Source organism: Marmota flaviventris, chromosome 1, assembly GCF_047511675.1.
Source record: "Marmota flaviventris isolate mMarFla1 chromosome 1, mMarFla1.hap1, whole genome shotgun sequence".
Taxonomy (NCBI): Eukaryota; Metazoa; Chordata; class Mammalia; order Rodentia; family Sciuridae; genus Marmota; species Marmota flaviventris.
The window spans coordinates 215371289-215391121 of NC_092498.1; the positions used below are offsets into that span (position 1 = coordinate 215371289).

Here is a 19833-nt window from a genome sequence, read left to right on the forward strand (position 1 = left end):
TCGCACCGGTTTATTTTCTGCTGAGAGTCTTCCTGTGGCTCCCCCTAGTGTCCCGTGGATCAAATCCAGGCTTCTGGGTCCTGGGCTGGGCGGAATTTAGCAGCCCTTAGGGCACAACTGCCTCCTCCCGCAGCCCTCCAGCAGTCACTGCAGGACCCACCCCCAGCCGCGCCCCGCAGCCCCAGCCCTGCCCACAGAGCCCACCCCGCCTCACCATTGGACAGCTAGGAAGCCGCGGGAGCTGGTTGGCTGGTGTGACCGTCAGTTAGGGTCAAGGCCTTGATAACCCGTCCCCGAGCTTCGAGGGGGTGGGCTCGGGTGCGGGCGAGGCCAGGGCTGCCGCTTCAGGTAAAGCGCCAGCTTGCGGGGACACCCTTGGGGTCCTGGAGGGGATCAGGGGACGCTTCGGGAAGGGAGGGCGCTGCGCTTCCAGTCCGTCGCGGGCTCGGCGTGCTGCGACGGGTGGGCACTCTGTCCTCCGACGGGGACTCCTCGGACCAGGGGGGCCCCGGTGGTAGCGAGCCAGGCGGGTAGCGGGGCTCTGGGTTCAGGACATCCCCCCGTCGTTCCTCAAGAGCCAACTGCGGGGCTTGCTCGCCTCCTCGTGCCCCAGGCCACTACGGGCTCTTCCCGAGTCGCTCCTGGTCGGCTTGGGGACCTAGACCAGCCTCCGAGCTGCTCGGTCCTGGGTGCGGGTGGCGGCGGGGTGGGATGGGGGGAGGCGGAAACGGTGTTGGGGGGGAGGGACCGACGGCCGGGGACCCGCGGACAATGGGCAGCGGATGGGACCGCCCGGCGGCGTTTCCTGTAGGAAACTGCCCTTGTCTCTGCAAGGCCGACCTGACCTGCGGGTGGTAGTGGTGGGGGCTTCTGACCCGAGCGCTCTCCTCTCCCGCGTCATCAGCCCCCACCCCCACGTCGGGGATCTGAGAGGGTGCCACCACCGGGGCCTCAGTCCGGGAGGGCTGGACCCGGACCCGCATTGCCTGCCGCGTCCGCTCTCGCTCAGGTTTCCTGATCGCAGCTCCGCATCTGGAAATAGTCTCAGGGGCGGGAATGGGGGCGTGTGGCGTCAGCTCTGACGGCCTAATAAGGGGTCTCAGGCGGAGGATCCGGATTTAGCTGTGACAGCCAGGGCAGGCAGTGGAGGAGAGGGCGGCTACCAGCTCCACTCCAGTCAGTCTGCGGGCTCTAGGGCAGCCTGGTTGTGGGTCTGTCCCTCCACCATCCCCTAGACCTCAGTTAGGGACAGGCAGGAACTGACCGGTGCAGGCTGGAAGGGCCTCAGCTCTGGGGACGGGAAGGAGTTCCTTCTAGAAGGCAGGCAGTTATAGCGGTAATATGAGGAGCAGAAGCGCAATCCTGTAATCTCAGTATCTGGGGAAGCTGAGGCAGGAGGGTCCCAAGTCCGAGGCTAGCCTGAGCAAATTAGCAAGACTCTGTCTCAAATAAATAAATAAATAAACGGCCGGGTATGTAACTTAGTGGTAGAGCACTTGCCTAGCTATGTGCCTGGCCCTTGGATCCACTCCCAGTACCAGGAAAAAAAAAAGTTAATAGTCATAAATTCCTTAGAATAAGAATTTGGCCCATAATAGATGCAAAAGTGTTGTTGTTATTTACCGTCCTGGGGCCATCCACCCATTATTCAATTCAGCTTCTTGATCCAGCTGCTCCAGCTGGTTTAGGTCTCAGGGATGACCACAGCTGTGTTTTCCATCCCAGAGCCTCAGATTGGGTGTGACCAGGTCACTGGAGGAGGGGACTGACCCATTCAGTCATGTACCAGCTGTGTGAGAGGCAGGTCCAGACCCTAATATAGGCTTTTTCCAAAACCTGTTTCTTCCCTAGCAATTTCCTGAAAACAAGTTGTGAGAGGTACTGGCTGTCCTCAGTGATGACCTGCTGCCCTGCTGGCCCACCCCTTGTGCCGGTGTGAGGGGACAGGAAACAGCTGCCTGGGGACTGGAAGGAGCCCTTCCTGGTCTTGGAGGGAGATGTCAGGGACTAAGGCTGGACACAGATGGGGAGTGGAAGGGGGTCCCCCTGCAGTAGATCAGGGTGATGAGGCTGGCAGGCAGATGGTGCCAAGTGGCTGGTGGTGTTAGGCACATAGTTAGCCATCAAAGTGCAAAAGGCTGGAAGGGGCAACTAGGAGGGTTGCCAGGTGGTTCGAGCAGATGCCCAGTGGGCCAGGGAGAGGATGGATTGAGTCTGACTGGTACCAGTGGAGAGCTGGGTAGACAAGGGGTAGTGAGAAGTTGTGCTGGGTTCTGCTGGCAAGGGGTCTCTAGAAGGTGGGAGAGCCCAATATGAGTTTTCTCACAGTCAATGGCTTAATTGCTCTATGCCTCAGTTTGCCCATCTGTAAAACGTAAATGATAACATCTATCTTGCAGTTATATTTAATCAGGGGTTACATTTAATCAGGAAGGGCATACAGTAGGCACCTGATACAAGCTGCTTCCTATTCCTGAGGGTTTTCTATGTGGACTCTCCAAAACCCCATCTATGTGTATGGGTGCTAGGGACCAACCCAGGGCCCCATGCATGCTAGGCAAGCACCTTACTACTGAGCTACACCCCACCCTTTTTTCTTCCATGACAACTCCTTCTCCATCCTCCTTCTCCCCCTCCTCCTTTCTTCTCCTTCTCTTTTCTTTTTAAACATATTTTAATATTTATTTTTTAGTTATAAGTGGACACAATATCTTTATTTTTATGTGGTGCTGAGGATCGAACCCAGTACCTCACACATGCTAGGCAAGTGCTCCACCTCTGAGCCACAACCCCAGTCCTCCCCTTCTCTTTTCCCCTCAACTAGGGATTTAGCCACGAGTGCTCTATCACTGAGCTATATCATCAGCCCTTTTATTTTTTTATATTTTATTTTGAGACAAGGTCTGACTAAGTTGCCCAGGTTGGCCTAGATCTTGCCATCCTCCTGCCTCAGCCTCCAGAGTAGCTGGGATTACAGGAGTGCACCACTATGCCTGGCCCCATTCAGTGCTTTGTGTAGGGTACTGCGGATTGAACCCAGGGGTGCTTTATCACTGAGCTATATCTTCAGCTTTTTGATTTTTTTCTTCATTCATTGCCTTCAATGTGTTATTGAGCCCACCACAGGGGCAGTTTTTCTTTTCTTTTTTTTTTTTTTTAATGTGTTGCTGGGGATTAGAACTCTGGGCCTTGTGCATTCAAAGCAAGAACTTTATCAACCAAGCTAGCTATATCCCTAACCCTCTTTTAAATTTTTGAGACAGGGTCTCATGAAGTTGGAGATGGACTCGTTTCCAATTTGCCATTCCAAGTAGCTGGAATTATACGCACATGCCATCACACCTAGCCATCCTGTGTTTTTTGAACCAAAATTGTGGACTCAATACTTGTCTTCATTAAATGTCACATTATTAGATATGACTCAACCTCCTTCACTCCATTGTGTCACCTAAAGTGTCACCCTCCTCCCATTCCCCACATATAGTCACAGCTTTGATCATCGAAGTACTTTTGGTTCTATTATAGACTCTTTCAAGCCAAGGAAAGAGCCCTGTGGTGCTCCACTGGAGACATTCCTCAGAGAGAGAGGTATTCACTGGTTGCAACTGGCCCACAATTCTCCATCATTCCTAGAAGGGTCTCTCTGTGTAAAAATCCAGATGCACACTTATATCTTGTTTACATTTCTCTGAATAAAAAAAAAATGTCAAGAAATACCCCTTTTCCCCCTGTTTTGAGCTTTTTTGTTTGTTGTTTGTTTTGGTGCTAGGGATCAAACCCAGGGCCTTGCACAAAAGCTCTACCACTGAGCTATATCCCCAGCCCCAAGAAATCTTTTTTTTCAATCTGCACAATCTCACCAGATGAAATTTTAACAAGCCCTTGATCTTCCAACTTTCCCTTTTCTTTTCTAAAGGATTGCAGCCCACGTGCTCTTGAGCATAGCTTTCTAATTTTCCCCAGGGATTGACAGAAAACCCAGTAGGTCTGGAATGCCTCCCCCACTCCCAGAGACTCTTGTTTTCTTCATCATTTTATGCCTTTCCTGTCTCCTCCTTGCCCAGGCCTGGGATGTGGGGATCCCTACAGTCATTTAATCCACTGTTCAAGGTCTTTTGAGGGAGGAGGAGGGAGAGAGTCTGTGCTTGAGATGAGTAGATGGGTGGTGAAGAAAAGCCCTTGGGTAGGTTTATGCCTCAGAGGCTCAAGCTACAGGGACAGGGCTGGGACCTCACCCTCACCTCTCTGGGGGCCTTTTTCAGGGTGTGTCTGGCAGCTACTCCAGGAAACATGGCCAAGTTTGCCCTGAATCAGAACCTGCCTGGTGAGTGTGCAAAATGGAATATATGATATGCAGAGATCCACACTTGGTGCTCCTGTGTGTGGACCCGGCCTTACAGTTCCTTCCTTTAAAACAGGGCCCTTTCCAAAGGCCCACTGAACAACCCCATGACCCTGCTTAAAACCCACCCATGGCACCCCATCACAAGTTGACTAAAATCCCAACTCTCCAAGGTGGCCCTGGAGGACTCTGCAGTCTGGCCTTTACCCCTTTCTCTCCCTCCACTGCACCTTCTTCCTTCCCTGCTGGGAACACCCCACTGTTACCCTAGCTGGCCCTGCCCACCCCTAGCCCAGGGTCTTTATGGACTGTTTTCTTCTTGACCTTCTGCCTGAAGCTGCTTAGATCTCATCATGCAGTGTTCAACTTTTAGGTTCCCTCCACAGGAAACCTTCTCTAATACCAGGGCCAATTTCCTTCCCTCCAATGATTCGTTTAGACGCTATTATTACTATTGCCCTTCTCACCGTCTGGAATGATTGTGTTTATTTATCTCTTCCCTACCAGAGGGCTCAGTCTAGAAAAGTGCTTGGTACCCAGTAGTCGCTCAATAGACTCATGAGTGCGTGACTATTTGGGTGCAGATGGACGTGCCAGCCTGGGGTGTGGGTATGCGCAATGGCAGGTGTGCAGAAGCCTGGTGGGGCTTCTGTCTCTTCTCTCCGGGGTTTCCTTGGCCTGACCACCACACTCCTGTCATTCCCGCAGACCTGGGAGCCCCTTGTCTGTTCCCTGGGCCCACTGGGGGTGCCCGCAGCCCGAGCTCGCCCTACTCTGTGGAGACACCCTATGGCTTCCACTTGGACCTGGACTTCCTCAAGTACGTGGAGGAGCTGGAGCGCGGCCCCACCAGCCGCCGAACCCTGGGACCCCAGCTCACGCGCCGTCCTCGCGCGCCCCGGTCCGGCCTCGCGGGCGCGCGAAGTCCAGGTGCCTGGACATCCAGCGAGTCCCTGGCCAGTGATGACGGTGGAGCTTCGGGCGCACTCTCCCCCCGGGCGCCCCTGGGGCTCCAGTTGCCGCCGCTTTCGCCGCGCTCACTCGTGCGCAACCCGCGCGTCGAGCACACGCTGCTGGAGACGAGCCGGCGGCTGGAGTTGGCACAGGCGTCCGAGCGCGCTCTCAGCCCCTCCCGCGCGATCCCCCTTAGCCCGCGCGGGTCAGGCCGTAGCAGCCCCGCCCCCAGCCCTGCCCACAAACCCGCCCCCTCCTCACCCGGCCCAGCGCAACTGCAGCTGGTGCGCGAGCAGATGGCCGCGGCGCTGCGGCGCCTGCGCGAGCTTGAGGATCAGGCGCGAGCGCTGCCGGAGCTGCAGGAGCAGGTGCGCGCGCTGCGCGCCGAGAAAGCGCGTCTTCTGGCGGGGCGCGCGCAATCCGAACCTGATAGGGAGGTCGAGGCGCGCCCGGACAAGCTCGCCCAGCTGCGGCGGCTCACCGAGCGCCTGGCCACCTCCGAGCGCGGCGTCCGCCCTAAAGCCAGCCCCCGGGCTGACAGCCCCGACGGTTTGGCTGCGAGGCACAGCGAGGGCGCGCTCCAGCTCTCTGACGGGCCCTCCGGGACTCCCGATGGAGCACCCCAGACCCGGGAAGCGGGCACCGAGGCCGTGCCTGAGATGGAAGAGGCGGGTGCCCAGGCAGTTCCGGAGACCCGGGAGGTCGGCGTAGAGGCGGCTCCCAAGACCGTTGAGGCGGACGCGTGGGTGACCGATGAGCTGCTGGGGCTCCCTGAGGTCGCTGAGCGCGAGCTGGAGCTGCTACGCGCCAGCCTGGAGCACCAGCGCGGGGTGAGCGAGCTTTTGCGCGGCCGGCTGCAGGAGCTGGAGAATGCCCGCGAGGCTGCTGCTATCGCGGCGGCGGCCACGTCTCAGCCACGCGAGGCTGCCACCCAAACTCTGTGGGATTGTGCTGAGAAGGCTATACAGACGGAGCCCCCCGCGGAGGCCACCTCCCTGACTCGGGAGAACCCGCCCGGACCCACCGTTGGAGACCAGGCCGTGGCCCCCGCGGGTGAGTCCCAACCCCTCGCTGAGCCCTGACCTGGCCACTCTGAACCCAAACTTAACGTCCTGTCTGATCTCTGCCAGGTATCCTTAAATCCATCATGAAGAAGAGAGACGGTACACCTGGCGCTCAACCCAGCCCCGGACCCAAGAGCCTCCAATTCGTTGGCGTCCTCAACGGAGAGTGAGCGCTTTCCCCCTTTCACGTGGCAGTGGCTGCGGGGACCTGGAAGGGGTGTGAATCCCTATCTGTCCCTCTGCTCGCAGCGTGGTTTTAGCAACCCTCAATTTCTTCACCTATAAAACGGTGACAGCTACTCCCACCTCTCAGCACTCCAGAATGAGCCCACACAGGAGAGGCTCAGCGACGCCTCCCACCCCGCCCCTAGGTACGAGAGCTCCTCCAGCGAGGATGCCAGCGACAGCGACAGCGACAGCGAAGAGGGAGCCACCGAGCCTCCGAGGAATAGCTCTTCGGGTTCCGGGGAGGACAGCAGCGGAGGATCCGACTCTGGCACCCCTGGTCCTCCCAGCGGCGGGGACTTCCTGGACCCAGAGCCTGAGACAGAGGCAGTACCTCAGCCAGGAACACAGGGGAGGTGAGAGGTGCCAGAGGTCTGGAGTGGAGGCGGTTGCACTCCTTCAGGTCACTGCTGCCTCGCATAGCGGCTGAACCGCGCCTCGCCTCGCCTGCTCCGCAGGTGCGAGCTGAGCCCCCGTTTAAGAGAGGCGTGCGCTGCGCTGCACCGGCAGCTGGGCCGACCTCGCGGAATTGCCCGTGATGGCGTGAGTAAAGGGAAACCCTTCCCACGGGGACCGTGCGGCCCCACCAGTGACTTCCCCTGACGCCCTCTTAGGTAAGAGAGTCGAGTTTCCTAAAATAGGAGTCCCAAGATCGGTCCCCTCTCGCCGGGGACCTCTCTCTCAAACCTTAACCCTTTTTGTTTTCCAAAGGAGCTCCCTCCGCAGCCCCACTCCCCGAGTCCTCAAGGGCAAGTGCTCAGCGCCTTCCCCCACTCCAAGTTCTTCCACAGATTCTTCCCATAGATCCTTCCCCAGAAGAGCAGGACCCGTGTCCCCTTGAGCCTGGGAACCCCACTGACCGCACTTCTCTGAAAGGGGTGTGCTCCCAACCCTCCATATGGGTTCCCATTTCCCTTCTACTCACCAGCAGTGATCTTCTGTCCCTGCCAGCCCTGCCCCCACACCTTCCCTCTGCCAACCTGTCCTGGGAAGTCATTGACATCTTTGTCCCTGTCACGGCAGAATGCAGCGCGCCTTGTGGCCCAGGAGTGGTTTCGAGTGTCCAGTCAGCGGCGCTCTCAGGCTGAGACCGTAGCTGGGGTGTTACAAGGGGTAGGGCACCTGGGAAGCGACCTACTGGCACATGTGGTAAACCTGGCGGATGGTAATGGGAACACCGCGCTGCACTACAGTGTGTCCCATGGGAACCTGGCCATCTCGAGCCTGCTGCTGGATACGGGTCAGAGTCAAGGAAGGGTGGGTGGGAGACTAGGGAATGGGGGGCCCACAGAGGGCAGGGCCAGAGCCCAGCCAGGCTAGAGGACCCTGGAGGAAAACTGTAGGAAAGGGATGGCCGGCAGAGGGCACCACTGGCTCTTCCTCAATCATGGATGGATTGATTGCCAAGGTCATTTTGATTCCACCATAACCCTCAGCTCTGCCCTGACCCTCCTCCCAGCTTTTGGATTTGACAGACCTCATTTTAGGACTTAATCTCACCAGCCTTAAGCATGCTCATCTGTGAAATGGGGATGGCAATGCCACTCCTCCTGGGCAGCTGTAATGACATGTAAAAGGTGCTGAGCATGTAGTAGGTCAGTATGTGGCCACCATGCCTTCTGTCCCTCAATCTCCAGCCCTGGCATTCCCTGAGTTCTTGATTCCCAATGCCCAGCCTCCGGGGCAGGTACTCACTCCTCAGGGCTCTGACTACCCTCCCAGGCAGGGGTGCTATTCCCACTCATCTGCCTCCTGCTCGCTCATCCCTGGCTGCATCTTCTGTAGGGATCCACAGCCCTGGATACTGCCGGGTGCACAGACATTCACTGGGAGCCTAATGGGTGCGAGATTCTCCCCGGAGACCAAGCACAGATGTGATGGTGGACCACACCAACCACTGTCCACACTTCCAGTTTCATTATCCTCCTGATTCTTCAAACCTTCTGGCTTCCCAGTGCTGTGGCCTGTTCCCCTCCCTTGACCTTGATATCAGTAACTGTGTCCCCTCCAGTCTCACTTCCCATGACCCCTCCTCAGGCTCACATCTCAACTTCTCAGCTCACTAGCTCTGCTTCCAAACCTCAATAACCCTTGGTTCTTAATGGGAACAAGTAACAAATATTTGCAAAAAAAAAAAAAAAAAAAAAAAAAAAAAAAAAAAAAAAAAAGACAAGACCCCCAAAAAGAAACATTATATATAAAAAAAAAATTCCAGGTGCAGTGGTGCACACCCAGTAACACTGGAGGTTGAGGGAGGAGTATTAAAAGTTCAAGGCCAGCCTCAGCAACTTTGGCCCTCAGCAATTTAGTGAGACCCTATCTCAAAAGGGCTGGGATGTGGCTCAGAGGTCAAGTGCCCCTGGGTTTAATCCTTTGTACCTTCCCCCCCCCCCCAAAAAAAAAAAATCCCAAATGCTCCTACTCCATTTTGTTACCTTGCCCCTTGTTTCCTTGCTTCCTCACTGTTCCAGCTTTGGCCTGTCATGAACTCCTCCCCCCGGTACCCCTCATCTCACTCTGCATGCTGGGCTAACTCCAGTGTGGCACACTGTAAATCCTCCAGTGTTTGTTGAAACAGAACATCAATGAATGGCTCTGTGTGTGATGGTGGGGAGTGGAGATAGACAACTATTAAATAATTCCAGATAGGGATAATGGCCGTGACAAAACAACCAGGAGATGAAATCAAGAAATGGGCTGATCCTTGGGTGTAACTCGGTGCTACTGCACTTGCCTGGAATCGTGAGGTTCAATCCCCAGCACCATACACATACACAAAACCCACAAAAAACGGGCTAGGCATGGTGGTGCACACCTATAGTCTCAGCAGCTTGGGATACTGAGGCAGGAGATTCCCAAGTTCAAAGCCAGCCTCAGCAACTTAGTGGGACAAAAAGTGTCTCAAAGGAAAAAACAAAAAAGGTGATCCTTCAGGAGAAGTCTCAGGGGCAGCTGGGAAGGGAAAGGAAGGAGGTTAAGATGGGTTGGTCCTGTGGCTAGCCTGCAGAGGGAGACCCCACTCTGCATATTTTTGTGTCTCTCTTTCCACCTGACATTCTCCACTGTTGTCATAGAAACCTGTGGAAAAAACAACATCCACATGGCACACCATTGAACTACAACACCCAATTTTTAATATTTTGTGGTGCTGAGGTCCAAACCCAGGGCTTTGTGCATGCTAGGCAAGTGTTCTGCCACTGAACTACACCCTCAGGTTTCCTGTTTTGGTTTCACCTTGACTTAACCCTTTTACTCCCCAGTCCATAGCTTCAAAGTCCCTCCTTCACTGGAGTGTCCTTAAACATCCCTGATCCAGCTCCTTACTTCAGACCCCCCAAGATATGGTCCTCCCAGCTGTACATCTCCTCAAACCATCTCTATCTTCATGGAGCTTCTAGAATGTTGGGGAGACAGGCACAAAAACAGCCACTCCAGCTGGATGTAGTGGCATACATCTGTCATCTCAGCCACTTAGGAGGCTGAGGCAGGAGGGTCCCAAGTTTGAAGCCAGCCTCTGTGAGACCCTGTCTCAAAATAAAAAGCTGGGGATGTAGCTCAGTGGTCAAGTGCCTCTGGGTCCAATCCCCAATGACAAACAAACCCCCCAAAACAAAAACCACTCCAGTACATGTGGTCCCAATGAAGAGGGCCTAGATGGCAACAGAACTGACCTAGGAAACCAAGCTGATGTGTTTAGTTCTGAGCAGCATCAGTCAGGCTTTGTTTGTTTTCTGGGACTGCCATCAAGTACCACCATGTGAGCTTTTTTTTTTCTTAAGTATTTATTTTTAGTTTTAAGTGGACACAATATCTTTATTTTTTTAATTTTTACATGGTGCTGAGAATCAAACCCAGTGCCTCACGCATGCTAGGAGAGCACGCTACCACTTGAGCCACATCCCCAGCCCCATGATGTGAGCTTAATAGAACAACTTATTTGCTTTTTGCTCAGGAATCTGAAACCAAGGTGTGTTAGCAGGGCTGGTTCCTGCTTGGGAATTGGAGGGAGAATCTGTTCCAAGCCTTTCTCCTAGCTTCTGGTACTCAGTGTTCCTTGGCTTGTAGTAGATTACCTTCAATTTCTGCCCCATCATTAATGTGGCATTGTCTGTTTCTCCTCCTTGATAAGGGACGTCAGTCATAGTGGATTAGGGCATACCATAACTACCTCAGCTTGATTACATCTGCACAGGCCATTTCCAAATAAGTTAACATTCATTAGTACTGGGGGTGGGGTAGAACTTCAACATATCTTTTTATGGGACATAATTCAACCCATAACACAGGCTAGTGTGGGGGGTGCTGAAGATTTCTAAGATCAGAGGTGGGCTTATAGTGTGGTAGAGCACTTGCTTAGCATGCACTAGGCCTTGGGTTGCATCCCCAGCACCAGAAAACAAAACACCCCCAGGAAAGATCAGAAGCTATTTAATAGTCTCATAAGTCATGGTGGGCCAGGGCCTGCATTCCAGGGGCTGGGGGGAAACCAGAGGCATTTTAATAGGCAGGTGACTGGGCCAAAAGCTTTCTAGACACTGCTTCTGGCTGCTGCGTGGAAAATGGAGTGTACTGAGACCAGGATGGTGGCTGGCCATTCTTCAGGGCAGCAATGATAATGATTTAGTGGATTTTAGTCATGAGAACAGACATCCATTCAGTCTGTCAACAAATGTTTACTGAGCATCTACGGTGTCAGGTTTTGTTCAGAGCACTGAGAAATACAACAGCCAACAAAACATGACCAGTTTGAAATAGGGAGTCAGGGAAGGATTTACTGAGGTGAAATGAGAAACCCTGGGGGAAGAGCCATATAGTTATTGGGGGGAGGCAAAGGGCAAAAGGGTGACTGCCACTAGGCAGAAAAAGGACTTAGGCCCTGGAGGGAGGTGTGGACAAGGCTGAGTTGCTGATATGGGCCTGTTGCCTGATCACCCCTCTCCCCCAACAGGGGTCTGTGAGGTCAACCGCCAGAACCGAGCTGGCTATTCTGCACTCATGTTGGCTGCACTCACCTCTGTGGGACCGGAGGACATGGCAGTGGTCCAGAGACTCTTCAGAATGGGTGATGTAAATGCCAAAGCCAGCCAGGTGTGTGGACATCCCCACTCAGCTGAAGTTAGGATTGCTTTTACATTAAGTGCAGCTTCTCACCTTCCTTCCCCACTTCTTCCTTGTTGCCTAGACAGGACAGACAGCCCTCATGCTGGCCATCAGTCATAGCCGCCAAGACATGGTGGCAGCCCTGCTGGAGTGTGGGGCTGATGTGAATGCACAGGATGCAGATGGGGCCACAGCACTGATGTGTGCCAGCGAGTATGGACGACTAGACACTGTTCGGTTGCTGCTGGCCCAGCCAGGCTGTGACCCTGCCATCCTTGACAATGTGAGCCACTATCATGGTGCTGAATGGTAGGGTGTATGTGTGCCCATGGTAGCTTAGGGACCTGATGTCTAAACTTTCCTCAGGAGGGCACCAGTGCCCTGGCCATCGCCCTGGAGGCCGAGCAGGATGAGGTGGCTGCTCTGCTGCACACCCACCTGAGCTCCAACCAGCCTGGTTTCCAGGTGAGCACAGCCTCCCAGCTGCAGATCAGGTTTGAGGAGAATACTAAGCAAGCCCCAGACTTCCCTTCCCGGAGAGCATGGGGTGGGGTATCTGTGTCTGGGTTTCCCTATGTGGCTATGGTTTGATATTTAACCTGCAAAACACTGAACCTGTGAGGTAGACATAGGGTCATGAGACTAAAGTCCTAAAGAGAAAAAGGTGTTGGTGGGCTTCTGCTACCTGCCCCAAGGATACTCATATTGAAGTAAAAGGAGAGGCAGGTAGAGGAATGGGGTGCAGACTTTCATAAATCCAGGACTCAAGACTGGGGGAAAGCTCCACAGCAGTGAGAGGGGGAGGGGTCTAGGGGTAGAGGCTTATACTAGATGTCAAGTGCCTGGCTGTTCTTAGGGCTTTACTCAACTCATTCAACCCAGCCACCCACCCTACACTCATCCCACTAGAGATGTGGGAATGGAGGTCAAGTATCTCTTCCAAGTCAGAGGCAGAGCCAGGATTAAAACCAGGCAGGCAGAGCCCACAATAAAGGCTGAAGTTTCTCCTTAGGAATGACCACAAAGGGGTCTGCTAGGTCCTCAAGACTGGGGCTAAAACCCCCAACTTCTGCAAGACTCTGCAGCAGGACCCCTTTCCTTCCTCTGTCTCTAGAGCCAGCTGCCTCCAGACTCTCAGATAGCTACACCTGGAGGAGAAGGCAATGACAATGAAGGGGAATCCCAGCCTCAGTGAGCTGCCCAGCACATGACCTGGATGGTGGGGAAGAGGGACTTCCCCCACCTTGCCTCTGGATCAGAACAGGGCCAGGGTCCTCAGTACAGATTCCCGCCCTAGTGTGACAGAAAAGCTGCTTCAGCTGGGATGGTGCAGCATTAGGAAGGCCTTATGCTGAACCTACCAAGGTGAGGTGGCATCTGGGGAGTTATACCTCCTGGTCCACCCACACTCCCCCCAACTTTTTCCAAATAAAACACTTCTACTAAACTTGTGTTTTGCCCCCAGGAGTGTGTGCGTGGGGGGCTGGGACACATATGCATGGTTCCTCTTTTTCTTTTTAATAGTAGATGGACACAATACCTTTATTTTTATGGGGTGCTGAGGATCCAACCCAGTGCCTTACAAGTGCAAGGTGTGTGCTCTACCACTGAGCCACAACCCCAGCCCAGCATGGTTCTTGGGAAAAACCACACCCCCTTAAATTCCAGATTGCAGAGGGCCAAAAGAAAATCTAGTTAACAGCCCAGACAAAAACTGGAGTTTATATACAATACAAACTCTTTATTTAACAAATGCAGATCATCCTGTGGGCCAAGCAGTACAGATCCAGAACCCTGTAAATAGAGTAGAATATGAGAATGCCGGCAGAGCCCTCAGCAACTAGCAAAATTCTCTTCACTCTTGCTAGTATCTATACAGATCCTTTCCACCTCCTAAGACCCTTCCACCTAAGCCGTGGATCTAACAGGGACAGAATTCAACCCATAACACAGGCAGGGGTGAAGTCTGCCTCTGTACCTACCAGCAGCAAGTTCAGCGCAGCCTCCGAGCCTCTCGCTCCGATTCCAATAAAGTTAGCACGTCGCCCTCACGGACGGGGCCTTTCACGTTGCGGATGATGGAGCGACTTGTGTCGTCCATAAATTCCACGCGCACCTACAGGCCCACCGGAGGACAGGAGTAAGAGTGGACGAGTGAGAGTTACCACGGAGTGGAAAGCTGACATGGGTTCAAAGGACGTATCGGGAACGGACCTGAAAATACTTGTGGGGACCATCGGAACCCGAGGGAATGAGGTGGCCAGGGCTCGGAGCCCCGGGATAAAGGGAATGTCGACTCCCAGATCCCCTTAGGTAGGGTCTGAGGCAGGGAAAGGGTTTTCATCAGGGCTCAGATCCTCGCAAGTCGTCCGGGCGCCCCCACCCGCTCACCTGCGTGCACTGTCCCTGCGAGCCAGTCCTACCCAGCACCTTGGTGACCTGGCGGAAAGAAGCTACAATCAGACCTGGACTTCCCGGTTCTTCTACCCACTCCCTCAATTCCCCTGAGTCCCAAGGCGGGCGCCCGCCTCACCCTGGCCAGCTTGATGGGCTGCACACGGCTCGTGTCCATGATGGCGGCGCCGCGGCTGTCGGTGGAGAGGAATCACGTGTCTCCGGGATAGCTTTTATACAACGCTCTAGCCACGCCCACTCCTGCTCTCGCGATATGACGCCGCGCGCTTCCCAGCATCCCTCGCGGTAGAGACGTCACGGACGCCCTTCAGCGCGGACGGAAGATGGCGTCCGCTACCCGCATTATTCAGAAGCTGCGAAACTGGGCATCTGGGGTGCGCGGGATGGGCAGGGCCGCGCTGGAGGGGATGGGGACGGGGACGAGGATGTGGGCTCTGTGCACCCCAGACCCGCTACTTACTTCCCTCCTAAGCCGGGCCTTCGCTCAGTGGAGGATGTCTCCTAGATTCCCCAGTTCCTGACCCTGTTAGCCCGGAATTTACTGTCCCACCGCCACTATCTGGGCCCGGGACTGACTCAAGTCTGGGATTTCCCTCGCTCCCCACCTTGCCTTTGGATCCCGTGGCCCTAGCATTCCTCTTCATCAGCATGGCCCATAGACCTGTCCTGGCTGTTCATCCCCTTCCCTCTTCTCCCCTGCGATGCCCCGCAGGCTGACCTCCCTTCTCCTCCCACAGCAAGACCTGCAGGCGAAGCTGCAGCTGCGCTACCAGGAGATCGCCAAGCGGTGAGCCGGCCCCGCTCGCTGCCCAGCCTCCAATCCGGTCTTTCCTCCACCAAAAACAAAATCCGTGTGCTGTTAGATCCCTGGAGCGCTGGGCAGGGATCCTGCCTCCACCGCCTGCGAGGCTATGGAGCAGAAATAAAACTATGCCTTTGAGTTTGCTGAACTCTCCGTGAAGCCGGCTTTTTTGTAATAGGGAGGCTGGGCGTGTATTCTGGTTTGGAATTTTGAGTAGGTTTTCAGTTTTCGATGTGGCCCCTTCGTTACTGTTTAATCCCCAAGCTACAGAGTAAAAAACAATAGACCTGGAGAGGCTAAATCATTTGTCTACAGTCAGTTGGACACTAGAATGTGACAGCAGGGGGTTGAACCCCAAAGCGTCCCTATTACAAACTCTTTCATGTAGTTGATATATATACAAGCCCTTGCCATGTTCTCAGCTTTGGGGATACTCTATGAACAAGAGAAGTTCTTATCCACATCTCTTTGGTGGTGTTCACCTCCTAGGGAGAACCAATAGGGAAATAAACATAGCAAGTACCATGGTTCTAAAATGTTTTCAAGATAAAACAATAAATGCGAATAAGCTGGAGGGTGGCTATCCGAAGTCAGATAGTTGGAAGAGGTCTTTTTTCAGGGTTTACCATTGAGTCACCCAAATGATGGGAAGAAACCAAAGAATAACCATTGAAAAAGCATATTGCTGTTGGCAGAGGGACCAGCAAGTACCGAGGTTGTGAGGTTGGGCAGAGTCTCAAGTAGGAAGGAAGTTAGTATGGTGGGAATACATCCAGGGAAAGGACTTTGGGATTGAACTCAGGGCAGCATGCATACTAGGCAAGTGTCTACCACTGAACAATGCCTCCCAAGTCATTCAAGGTTATCATGAATGAAAGTAAAATAGCATTAATAGCATTAAAATAATGAAATTGATGTGAATGCTGCATGTTGTGATTAGTTCCAAATATCCTAAAATATTGAATTGTTGTTTTTTTTTTTTTTTTGGTGGTACTGGAGATTGAACCCATGGGTGCTCTATCACTAAGTCACATCCCCACCCCGTTGGCCTTGAACTTTGATCCTCCTGCCTCAGGAATTAACAGGCCTGGGCCACTATGCCCAGCTTGAATTGCTTTTCTATCAGGGTAGTTAGTGGGCCAGTAGAGAAAATGATATTGTGAATTTTTCAACTTCTTTAGGATAGTGGTGCCCTGTAGTGATTAATTTGGGCCCTTTCATTGGGCAACTGTTACGTTTCTGTGCAAGGATGCAGAAACCTAAAGTTTATAGTTTAGAGGGGCATCTTTGCCTTCAGTAGGAAAATTCTGTCACATAATATATTGCATGTCATGTTTTAAAATGTTTACCTTATATCTGCATTTCTTATTTTAAAAATACAAATACTATCACTTGTTCTAAGAAACAAATATTTAAGTTGTAGCACAACAGTTACCAAACAAAAATATTATTCAACAACGTAGCTAAATAAAAACCAGATTTTCTTTTTTTTTTTTTTTTTGGTAGTGGGTATTTAACCCAGGGGCACTTAACCACTGAGCCACATCCCCAGCCCATTTTATTTTATTTTTTTAATTTTTTAGTTGTAAATTAACACAATACCTTTATTTTGTTTATTTGTATGTGGTGTTGAAGATCAAACCCAGTGCCTCACACTTGCAAGGCAGACGCTCTACCACTGAGCCACAACCCCAGCCCCCCTTTTTATTTTTTGAGACAGGGCCTCGTTAAGTTTCTTAGAGCCTCCATAAGTTGCTGAGGCTGACTTCAAACTTGTAATCCTCCTGCCTCAGCCTCCCGAGTCACTGGGATACAGGCATGCACCACTGCCCCTGGCAAAACCAGATCTTGTGATTTTTCTCCCTGTCTTCTCTGTCCCCTCCCTCTTTCCCACTTTCCTCTGGGAAGCTCCTCTTTTGTTTAGAACTCAGCATTTCCTTTTAAGGCCTCAGACTTCTTGGTAAATTTAGTCCAGGATTTAGTGCAAGAGTCTTGGCGTCATACCACACAGTGGCAGGAAATGTAGAGGTCTGGACAGGCTCCAAGGGCAAGGTGCTCTTTGAGGAATAAGCTTTGATCCCAGCAGGATTCTTCAAGGAGTTCCTGAGATGACAGGAAACCCAGGGATTCCATAGATTGACCTTTTGGGAAAAAGCTACTCAAAGCAGACAAAAATCCAGTGCTGCTGTCCAAGTGTTTACAGTTGATGGATAGGTGGTAGCCATAACCTGGCTCTCTGCCTCTTCTGTTTCCTGAGCTCCTGCAGGTAGAGGTGAGGCCAGCTGCCAGACTTGGCTATACATAGATATGGGCTCCCCTTCTGGGAGTCTCACCAAGCGTCCTCCATACCTACCATATTTACCTACCATGGGGGAGCCTGAAGTAAGGCAGACTTTGACCTGACCTTGTATTACCCTCACATCCAAAGCAATGTCTACTACCCGCTTCTGGGCTCTGGGCCCCTACCCATGCATGTATGCATAACTGTGCCAAGGGACATGTTGGGCTTGCAGCCCATTCCCATGGCCGCAGACCCTGAGTCTTGTGACTGACTTGATTGGACCACAGTGAGGCAATGGGAGAGACTGTTGGTTTGCTTCATTCAGTGCCAATGTTCTTTCTCCTTAGGACTCAGCCTCCTCCCAAGCTCCCTGTGGGCCCCAGCCATAAGCTCTCCAACAATTACTACTGTACTCGTGATGGCCGCCGGGAAGCTGTGCCCCCCTCAATCATCATGTCCTCACAGAAGGCACTGGTGTCAGGCAAGACAGCAGAGAGGTGAGGACCTTGAGCATCACTTGCCCAGAGCCCTACAGTGCTCTCTCCTTCCTCTGGACCTTTCTTCCCTGCTGAAAGGTGCTTTTCTAGATTCTGTTTATCTGGCTGGGGGTGTAGCTTAGTGGTAAAGCACTTGGCTAACATACACAAGGCACCGGGTTCAATTCTCAGCATTGAACCCAGTGCCTTGTGTATGTTAATTGAATGAAGAATTGTGCTACTGACGGTTTTTCATTCCAGAGCTCATTTAATCCAGCCCCAACCCATGATAGGATTTAGTACCTCAGTTGGGGGTGCGTGTTTTCAGATGAAGTCTGATGTCCCTTCAAGGGTCCTAGGAAAAGCCTGGACATTTTACTGCTTTTATAATTTTTTTTTGTTTTTGGTGGTGGTGCCAGGGATTGAACTCAGGGCCTCATGCATGCTAGGCAAGTGATCTACCACTGAACTATGCTTCCCAAGTCGTTGGCATTATAGGTGGTGAGCCACTGGACTGGCTCCAGTTAGTCTGTCTGTCTGTTTGTCTGTCTGTCTCTCTCTCTTTCTTTCCAGTAATGGGATTGAACTGAGGACCTTGCCAATGCTTGGCAGTTGCTTTACCACTAAGCTCCTCCTCCAGCTCTTTTTATTTTTTACTTTGAGACAGGTCTCACTAAGTTGCCTGCACTGGCCTTGAACTTGTCATCCTTCCACCTTAGCCTCCTGAGTAACTGGGATGACAGGTGTACATCACTGCACCTGGCTAAACAGCATTTTGTTCAACTGCATATTTTTTTTTTTTTTGAGAGAGACAGAGAGAGAGAGAGAGAGAGAGAGAGAGAGAGAGAGAGAGAGAGAGAGAGAGAATTTTAATATTTATTTAGTTTTCGGCGGACACAACATCTCTGTTTTGTATGTGGTGCTAAGGATCGAACCCGGGCCGAATGCACGCCAGGCAAGCGCGCTACCGCTTGAGCCACATCCCCAGCCCTTGTTCAACTGCATATTAACTTTTAGCCACACCAGACTAAGAGATCCCTAAGCACAGGACCTTCTTTTACTAGCATTGTGCCCATGTGCAGAACCTTGAGGAAGACCAGTGGACACTGTCACCTGATTGCTAGGTCCTTTTGCCAGCATCCTGTTTGGGGGCAGCAGGAATGGTTGGGTGTCTTGTCCATACCAGATGGCTTTAAGTGGGAAGGGAAGAACCCAGCTATTTCCTGCCCAGGAACCAGTGCAGGTTCACTGGCGTTTGCAAGGGGCTGGGGAAGCAAGGAAGTATACCCCCATTGTAGGGGTTTGGGTCGTCTGAAACACCTGCCCTTTGTCTCCAGAACCAGAAAGTCCCAGCAGGTGTGTCTGTACCAGGTGTGGGTGTGTTCTCCTCTTAGATCCTTCTGTACTGTTCTCTGGAGACCTAGCCCTAACTGAAGTCTGTGTTCCTCTTCCAGCTCAGCCGTGGCAGCCACTGAGAAGAAAGCAGTGACGCCTGCTCCTCCCATGAAGAGGTGGGAGCTGTCCACAGATGAGCCTTACCTGTGACACTGCCCGCATGCTCATAGGCTACTTGGCCATGTCTCCAGGGCCATCTGAGTGCTTTTCCTCCCTGGATTCCCTCTGGGGATACTGTGACCTAATGTATGAAAAATACAAGGAATTCCATATCACTTCTATTTTTACTTTCTTCTTTTTTAAATAAGGGTCAGGGCCTTTCTCTGTTCCCCAGGCTGACCTTGAACTCCTGGTCTCACGTAATGTTCCTACCTCAGCTTTCCAAGTACCTGGGACAATAGGCATGTATCACCAAGCCTGGAATTTTTGCTTTTTAAGTGACCCCAGCTTACTTGGATTTGGGGTAAAGTTGGTGCCAAGTTTAACTCATGTCAGTGCTTCAGAGGTGGGAAAGGAATGTTTCCTGGGCTTCCTGAATGCAGAGCTGATGATGTGGTGCAGGAGGCCTGGCTCTGCTCCCAGGGTCTTGGAAATAGGGAGTGGGGTGGCTCCTTCTTGGTGACTGGGTTCCAGGCCCTCTGGGTATTTGGGGAGTAATGACTACCAAGGCCCATGGGCGGGAGTTGTACTTAGAAGACCAAACAGATGCTCATTTGAGAACTACCCCCATCATTGCTCATGGGGAAGGAAGTTTAGGCACCTCCCCACTGAGGCCCCCA

General features: G+C 52.7%; 3 protein-coding genes across 3 annotated transcripts; 2 read left to right on the forward strand and 1 right to left on the reverse strand.

Moving 5' to 3' along the window:
* Positions 1-268: 268 nt before the first annotated feature.
* Kank3 (KN motif and ankyrin repeat domains 3) lies at positions 269-13308 on the forward strand. Its single transcript, XM_027954951.2, has 11 exons — positions 269-348; positions 4263-4324; positions 5051-6349; positions 6427-6526; positions 6732-6941; positions 7044-7128; positions 7609-7825; positions 11534-11673; positions 11768-11968; positions 12052-12150; positions 12800-13308. The coding sequence occupies exons 2-11, from the start codon at positions 4291-4293 to the stop codon at positions 12878-12880; spliced, it is 2466 nt and encodes an 821-aa protein (XP_027810752.1). The 5' UTR covers positions 269-348; positions 4263-4290; the 3' UTR covers positions 12881-13308.
* Positions 13309-13400: 92 nt separating this feature from the next.
* Positions 13401-14321, reverse strand: Rps28 (ribosomal protein S28). Its single transcript, XM_027954918.2, has 4 exons — positions 14219-14321; positions 14077-14124; positions 13668-13801; positions 13401-13479 (listed from the first exon to the last, which is right to left on the reverse strand). Exons 1-3 carry the CDS (start codon positions 14255-14257, stop codon positions 13679-13681), a joined length of 210 nt encoding a protein of 69 aa, XP_027810719.1. The 5' UTR covers positions 14258-14321; the 3' UTR covers positions 13401-13479; positions 13668-13678.
* A 53-nt stretch (positions 14322-14374) lies between these two features.
* Ndufa7 (NADH:ubiquinone oxidoreductase subunit A7) lies at positions 14375-19329 on the forward strand. Its single transcript, XM_027954916.2, has 4 exons — positions 14375-14474; positions 14838-14887; positions 17531-17680; positions 19114-19329. The coding sequence occupies exons 1-4, from the start codon at positions 14424-14426 to the stop codon at positions 19202-19204; spliced, it is 342 nt and encodes a 113-aa protein (XP_027810717.1). The 5' UTR covers positions 14375-14423; the 3' UTR covers positions 19205-19329.
* The last annotated feature ends 504 nt before the right edge of the window (positions 19330-19833 follow it).

What these genes read in the sequence shown, in the direction of transcription:
- Rps28 (XM_027954918.2), bottom strand. Translation starts at nt 14,257, where the DNA reads ATGGACACGAGCCGTGTGCAGCCCATCAAGCTGGCCAGG. An exon ending in AGCCCATCAAGCTGGCCAGG is followed by an intron (nt 14,125 to 14,218) that starts GTGAGGCGGGCG and finishes TCTTTCCGCCAG; the next exon opens with GTCACCAAGGTGCTGGGTAG. An exon ending in CGCAGGGACAGTGCACGCAG is followed by an intron (nt 13,802 to 14,076) that starts GTGAGCGGGTGG and finishes GTGGGCCTGTAG; the next exon opens with GTGCGCGTGGAATTTATGGA.
- Ndufa7 (XM_027954916.2), top strand. Translation starts at nt 14,424, where the DNA reads ATGGCGTCCGCTACCCGCATTATTCAGAAGCTGCGAAACTGGGCATCT. An exon ending in TACCAGGAGATCGCCAAGCG is followed by an intron (nt 14,888 to 17,530) that starts GTGAGCCGGCCC and finishes CTTTCTCCTTAG; the next exon opens with GACTCAGCCTCCTCCCAAGC. An exon ending in TCAGGCAAGACAGCAGAGAG is followed by an intron (nt 17,681 to 19,113) that starts GTGAGGACCTTG and finishes TTCCTCTTCCAG; the next exon opens with CTCAGCCGTGGCAGCCACTG.
- Kank3 (XM_027954951.2), top strand. Translation starts at nt 4,291, where the DNA reads ATGGCCAAGTTTGCCCTGAATCAGAACCTGCCTG. An exon ending in TAAATGCCAAAGCCAGCCAG is followed by an intron (nt 11,674 to 11,767) that starts GTGTGTGGACAT and finishes CTTGTTGCCTAG; the next exon opens with ACAGGACAGACAGCCCTCAT. An exon ending in ACCCTGCCATCCTTGACAAT is followed by an intron (nt 11,969 to 12,051) that starts GTGAGCCACTAT and finishes AACTTTCCTCAG; the next exon opens with GAGGGCACCAGTGCCCTGGC.